The 6,963-nt window shown below is 40.8% G+C and overlaps 1 protein-coding gene across 1 annotated transcript; it reads left to right on the plus strand.

Moving 5' to 3' along the window:
* Positions 1-1,065: 1,065 nt before the first annotated feature.
* Positions 1,066-4,432, plus strand: pigm (phosphatidylinositol glycan anchor biosynthesis, class M). The gene is made up of 8 exons (XM_041961739.1): positions 1,066-1,470; positions 1,929-2,102; positions 2,276-2,396; positions 2,489-2,732; positions 3,273-3,376; positions 3,521-3,675; positions 3,804-3,905; positions 4,193-4,432. Exons 1-8 carry the CDS (start codon positions 1,300-1,302, stop codon positions 4,358-4,360), a joined length of 1,239 nt encoding a protein of 412 aa, XP_041817673.1. The 5' UTR covers positions 1,066-1,299; the 3' UTR covers positions 4,361-4,432.
* Positions 4,433-6,963: the final 2,531 nt, after the last annotated feature.

Here is a 6,963-nt window from a genome sequence, read left to right on the forward strand (position 1 = left end):
CATTTTCTCAGATCTGGTCATCTGTGATCAAATGGATTACCTGCAGCTTGATAGATCACTGTGGAAGTGTTAGTACTACCAGTCTTAAACATCATATTACTTACTGTTAATGTTTAACCTAAACTCAAAGAAGTACATTACAGCAACTACTTTTAGTTCTACAGCACTTTCTTTGCTGAGAGCAGAAGAGTAATACATTTAAGATTCAAGATTCTTTATAGTCACTGAGCATGACTGTCAATGAAATTTGTATTGCAACCCCCTTGTTAGAAACAATAAGAAAGATAAGAAAATAATAATAAAATAAAATAAAGATACTAGAATAAAATAAACTAACATGCAGATAAAAGTATGCGTAAATGCAATAAAAATATACCAGAAATGACAATATACTAAGACAATAAGAATATACTAAAACAATAAACAATAAAATATACCAACAGTATAAAATATACCAACAGAGCTGCTGAAATATACTAGAATGTGTATACTGAGTGCAAAATTGCTGACCATTTAGTTAGCGTGTGTACCTAAATGTTAAGTACACAGAAGGTGCAGGTGAACGTGGAGGTGAAGTGTGCAGTGGCTCATAGTTCTCACAATCTCTCACTCCGGTGAGGGGCTGCTGGGGGTAATAGCTCTGACAGCCCTGGGGAAGAAGCTGTCCCTCAGTCTGTTGGTGGTGGTCGGATGTTCCTGTATGGCTTTCCTGATGGAGGCGGTATAAATGTTAAGGGGATTATGCAACTGGAAGTGTCTTGTCTGGCCAGTGTAGAATCTGCCTGCAGAACATTTTGCAGGTAGAAATGTGGAAAGAAATCATGCAAGCTTGCTGTTGGACAATCAGGTTTAAATATCAGATATAGCAGGAATATATGCTGCGTAACAGAGCAGTGGGACGTGTATTGTGTGCAAGACACTAACGGATCCCATCCTGCATAGTAAATGCTTTTTCAAAGTGAAGACTTATTGAAAATCTTACTCCAGCACAGTAGGTGGCGCTAATGCGTTTCTATGTTGGTGCCCTGCGTAGACCTCCAAAAAGAAGAAAATGTGACGAAGCGCACTTCCGGATAACTTCCTAGTTGTCATGTTTGAAGTGTATTTGATCTAAGACGAATCACTTATAAACAAAACTCGGCGGTAACATTTCCAGAAACCTGTGTGTTTTAAAGGAAAGCTGAAATGGCAGTGGAGAAACGGACAGAGTGGCTAACGCGTTCCAGCTCAAAGACGACAAACTAGCTAACTTAGCTTCCAGCGCTGCATGCTAATCTGGTTTTTCTTGCTTGGTTGCTGATGGAGAGGCTAATAACCAAGCTGACAGAAAAGCATGTCCTTTTCACGGCTTCTTTCGCTATACGACTGGCATTGGTCGCTTATGGAGACTACCAGGACAGGACAATGGTGGTGAAATATACCGACATTGACTACCATGTGTTCACCGACGCTGCAAGATTCATTACTGAGGTAACAGCAGCCTTACAACATCTGACTGGAGTACAGCAGTCAGATAAAGTGGCAGGTGTCTGAGCAACGTTATGTTCACTAATATAATGCAGAGTCAACAATAATAAGAGTGGTGGAAAGTATATTTAGCTTTAGCAATTAGTTCGATCAGTACAATTTGAGGTATTTGTGCTTTACTTGATTATTTGCCATGTAATGCTTTGCTGCTGTACTTCTGCTGCATGAACGTGACCTTTGAAAATTTCCTCAGCCTTATATGAAGCTGTTAAAATTAGCTCCACCTCAACTAGTACTGCCTATTGCATGAAAATGCAGCAATAATAATGAAACGAAAATATGGTAAAAAAAAACAAAAACAAAACACTGACTGGTGCAATTCTGCTGTAATGATCACTTTTGATATTTTATGTTGTTGCTTATGCTTCTGTACTGTACTACATCATTTCACCTTTACACAGGGCGAGTCCCCGTACAACAGGTCGACCTACCGCTACACCCCTCTCCTGGCCTGGATGCTCACCCCGAATATTTTTGTCAACATGGTTTTTGGCAAGATCCTCTTCATTGTGTGTGATGTGGTGTCAGGACTGCTCATCTACAGAATCCTCCGCCTGAGAGGGCTGGACTGTGAGGTATTTTTTTACACAGCTTTTAGCAATCTGATAGTAAGTTTTTTAATAGTCGCTGACTATAGATGCTAATATCTCAGTTATCTTGTTGTGTAAAACAACAGAGTTTAGAGGCTTCTAGAAAATGCACCATGCAGGTAAAAGTTGTGTTTTTGTGGGGGGGGATTTATGTTCAGACTGCACGTCGTGTTTGTTCTCTGTGGCTCCTCAACCCGCTGCCCATGGGAGTATCAAGCCGGGGGAACGCTGAGTCAATCCTGGCAGCCCTGGTGCTGGGGACATTGCTCTGTATGGAAGGTACATTTTTGCTCTGGAAAATAATGTAGATATTGCTAATATTGTAATGTAATCTAATCATAAAGCCACTCTTTTTACCTTTTTCCCTGCAGCCCATCATCTGACGTGTGCAGCCATACTCTATGGTCTGTCAGTCCATATGAAGATCTACCCCATTACATATGCTCTGCCCATTGCTCTGTCCCTGCGTACGCCAGAGACCAGGTCAGAGGAGGACAAAAGGAGGTGGAGGAGCTTCACTGGGTTTATTGGAAGCTTCCTCAACCGAGAGCTCTTCCTCTTTGCAAGTGTGGCCGGAGGAGTCTTCTGTATGCTCACATTGCTCTTCTATTACATGTGAGATGAACAAATAAATTACATCTGGTAAAAGTACCAATATTGAATACTTACTGTATTCAATAATGGCTTTTTGCTATTTATATAAAAAAGTTACTGCTACTTATATATATAGTTACCGTTAAGGCCAATCCAGGTTAATCTGTGGCTGGAGCAAGATTTCTCCTAAATGCAGACATGTCTGGGCTTTGCTGTCCAAGTGGAAAAGTACAGAGAACTTCGAACTATTCAGCTGCAAACAAACAAAGATATCAATTATTCACATAAATAAGCTAAAAAAACCCCAAAACTTATATCCAAATGTGAGCATGATGTCTTTTATTTGGGAGCAGTGAAATCTGGTTCTTTGAATACTTTGGAAACTTTGTTTGACTATTTGAGATATATTATAAGGGAGTCAGGTGCTTGAAATGTTTGAAGTGCTTTTGAGTTGACTTAATTTTAGCCTCTCCACATCAGCCCTCACCTGAAGAAGCACACTAGCTTCTAATAACTTTGCATGGAAATGCTCAAATCATGACTCCTCTCCTGTATCGTCAGGTATGGCTGGGAGTTCCTTCATGAGACCTACCTGTACCATCTAACCAGAAGAGACATCAGACACAACTTCTCTCCATACTTCTATATGCTCTACCTCACTGCAGGTATTCACCCATGCGGCCATTTATAGCCTCCTAGTGTGACACCCTGCTGCAGACAGAACTACATAGACCAGCGTATAGTCCTAGCTCATGAGGTGATACAGCTATTTAAGGGTGGTCAAATTATTTTGTCTTGTGTTGATGCAGACAGCAGGTGGAGCCAGTGGCTTGGTCTGGCAGCATTCCTGCCACAGCTCATCCTGCTGTTGGTGGCGTCATGGGCCTTTCACTCTGACCTGGCTTTCTGCTGTTTCCTGCACACCGCCATCTTTGTGTCTTTCAACAAAGTTTGCACTTCACAGGTACATAAAGCGCCATCAACAAACAGAGTCTAAGTAGAGGTCAGATGAAGCCATCTTTCACCCCTCTGCTCTTTGACTTTACCCTGTCAGTCACACATTTAACAGTGTTGCTTGGTATCCTTTTGCAGTACTTCCTGTGGTACCTGTGTTTACTCCCTCTGGTCATCCCTCACATGAGTCTATCACTAAAAAAGGGAGTGGGACTGCTGCTCCTCTGGTTTGCTGGACAGGTAATTCAGTGTATCACTTTTTTAAATAAATTGAATGACTTCAGGTATACACCTTGTATCATAACAAGATTCGATTAATTATATTAGCTTTAAAATGGTCAGAAATAGTAGATGCATTGATGTCTTCCAGAGACTGTTGAATACTGTCAGTGGTCTCTTGCTCACCTGTTGATTCTTATATTTGCAGCATTAAAAAAGATTAACTGAACTTGTTTTTCAATGTTTTGAATTAAGTAACTAAAATTGACCTTGCTATGAAAAAACTATTATTTTCTCTCCACTATCAGGGTATCTGGTTGTGTCCAGCCTACTTCCTGGAGTTTGAAGGCTACAACACCTTCCTGCTGATCTGGCTTGCAGGTTTGCTGTTCTTGATCATCAACTGCTTCATCTTGATTCAGGTCGTAGCCCATTACAAACCAACACAAACTCCACAGAGACTGAAGACTGAATGACATTCTGTAATTTTACGTGAAGATCATGAACGGTTAATGGATGGATGAAAATAAAGTGTATATTTTGTTAAATCTCAGTCTCCCTAGTGCTTTCTCTCATGGAACCAAAACCATTTTTGCAGAGTCATAGTTCATTTCGTGTGTGACAAAGCCACATTTGAATCTTCAGCCTCTCTGAGGTTAAACCCACTGATTAAATGCTGTTCACTGCAGGCCAAAGCACTCACTGTAAGTCCTCAATGACTCACATAGGTTGAAACGTTGAAATCTGTTCCACCTGTGACCACGCCACACAAATGTTTTCAATTTGTCTGCTGTCAAGGGCACCCTGCTGCAGATCAGAGATCACACATAGTCCACCCACACTTTTAACAACCGTGATGTTAAATAGCTCTGGACCAGAACATTTAACACACCCTTCAGAGATGTTGCTCGGCATGGTCATAACTTGAGGATGGGAAGCACTTTCTCATTCTAGAGGGAGAAACGGTCAGATTATATGTAGGCATCATTCAGCCCTCAGTCTGCCTCATTTTCATGCTCACTTCCAGAACTTGAGACAAAGATGAGAAAGTCCTAGAAATAATGTAAACTAAATAATTATGTGTATGTGACCTGAGCAGTCTGAATAGAGCCTGGCCTGCACATTAGTGAATTGGGAATGTTTTTGTAGTTTGGAGAAAAACACTGTGACTTGTGCTTATTGCTCTGGCAAATCAATCACATTATCTTGATGAATCACCATGAAGAAATGCCAGCTGACTGATTCAAAGAGATGCTCTTTGCTGTGCCTCGAGGTACTGACGTCCATGGCAAAAGTTTGCTGTATTTATAATAGGAAAGATAAGTCAACATTGTCAAGACGCTGAATGTTGGTTGGTTAATATAATCATACGGGAATCCAATAATGTCAAATGTTTGTACATAGAAATATTTGAATAGTTTAAACAGCTTGTGGACTTTCTGTTGTTGCCCACCACAGTTTGTCAAACACACAGACACATATTCAAGACACATTGCAGATTCTAGTGATGAGTAAGGGGGAAGAAAATGTTGGTAATTGGGCAAAGGAATGCTTGTGGGTTGGGTTGAAGTTTGGATTAAACTGTTTTCTGTTTGTACTCATCACATACTCTGTAACTCATCACACTGGTCCAATAATGAATACAATGCAAAGGAAACTAAAAGCATTCCTGAGAATGACATTGGTGTGTGAGTGGAGAACTACTCTATTAAATATGATAAATATCACTTAAACTACATAAAGTAGATAGTGATTACCAATCAGAATATTATGTACTGTCCAGATCAAGTAAGTACGGATAGAGAATCATGTTATTCCGTAGCAGCCGCTTACATATTTCTATGTAAATTTGAGCCATAGCTTCATGCGGTCAGATGTGATTTGAAAAGACTGGCCTCTTCCTCTGCTGCAGTGTTCAGTCGTGACCAGTAGGTAGAAGCATTTGCCAGCAAAAGAGACATTTTGAGCGCCTATCCTCGTGTAACCCTCACAGATTAATCAGTAAACTGGAGCATGAATGCAGCCCAACACAAACAGTGCTGGCGGTGGCTCCCTAATCTCGCTCTACTCTCTTTCTAATCTCACATGGAAATTAACAGAGCGTTCACTTGATCATCAGGGCTCTGAGCATGCTTGCTGGCTCTTCATCCTGTGATTGATTGTGGGAGGGCATAATAATAAAAACACGTATGCATGTGTGGATGCATGTGCTTGTGCAGAAGGCTTAAGATACACAGTAGTTAAAGATGAATTAGCGGCTTTCCAGATAAATTCTTGTACAACACTTTGTGTATCTGTGGGAGCAAAAGAGCTTGCTTGTTTGTGTGTTGCATATGCGTGTGCATGTGTGTATGACTCATGGTCAGCTGCAGCCCGCATATCTAGTTTATGAATCACCAGGTTGCACTCAGTAACCTTTCAACTGGCTAGTCGCCTCTGGACACATACATAAACCATTTCATTTTAACACTCAATCCCACTGAATACCATCACATTCAGCAGTTTATTTTTAAATCCCACAGACTGAAACATAGCCATGAATGTTGGTGCTTTTTCAACTCCTTCCCCTCATCTTATTTTTTAAGCAGTCATTCCCATCCGGGGATACTAGAAAATTCAGTTTTCACGTACTGAAGTCACCTGTAATACCTGAGCATGTAGCAATTGAGAAAACTAGTTAGCAAACTAGCAGAGAAGCCCAAACAGTGTAGTGGATAAACGTCTGAAATAAGATTAGCTTTGAGTGATGAATGAGCAGTTTAAATCATTTGGTAAATGTGCCATACAGTGGATAAACGATCGTTATTATCGTTATCATCTGACAGGGCTTTTCAGATGCATAAAAAAAAGGTTGAAAGCCGTTGTTTTAGAGGCGTTGGCACAGCTAAGACAGTCAGCAATAAGGCAAGGTGCTGTTTTTTGTTCATTAGCTAATTGTAGTCAGGCAGCAAGAAGTGGCAAGGTTGTGGGGGCTATGGGCGGGGGGATTGCGTGACTCTCGTCCATATGCTTAGTAGGGTGTGTGTATATGTGCATGATGATGATGTGCATGCATATGTGTTTGTGCATGCGTGTCTGT

This window comes from Chelmon rostratus, chromosome 20, assembly GCF_017976325.1.
Source record: "Chelmon rostratus isolate fCheRos1 chromosome 20, fCheRos1.pri, whole genome shotgun sequence".
In the NCBI taxonomy this organism is placed as follows: domain Eukaryota; kingdom Metazoa; phylum Chordata; class Actinopteri; order Chaetodontiformes; family Chaetodontidae; genus Chelmon; species Chelmon rostratus.

Excerpts from the sequence above, each read along its gene's own strand:
- pigm (XM_041961739.1), top strand. The coding sequence starts at position 1,300 with ATGGAGAGGCTAATAACCAAGCTGACAGAAAAGCATGTCCTTTTCACG. Across the intron at positions 1,471-1,928 it reads CTGCAAGATTCATTACTGAG|GGCGAGTCCCCGTACAACAG; the intron begins GTAACAGCAGCC and ends ACCTTTACACAG. Across the intron at positions 3,906-4,192 it reads TCCTCTGGTTTGCTGGACAG|GGTATCTGGTTGTGTCCAGC; the intron begins GTAATTCAGTGT and ends CTCCACTATCAG.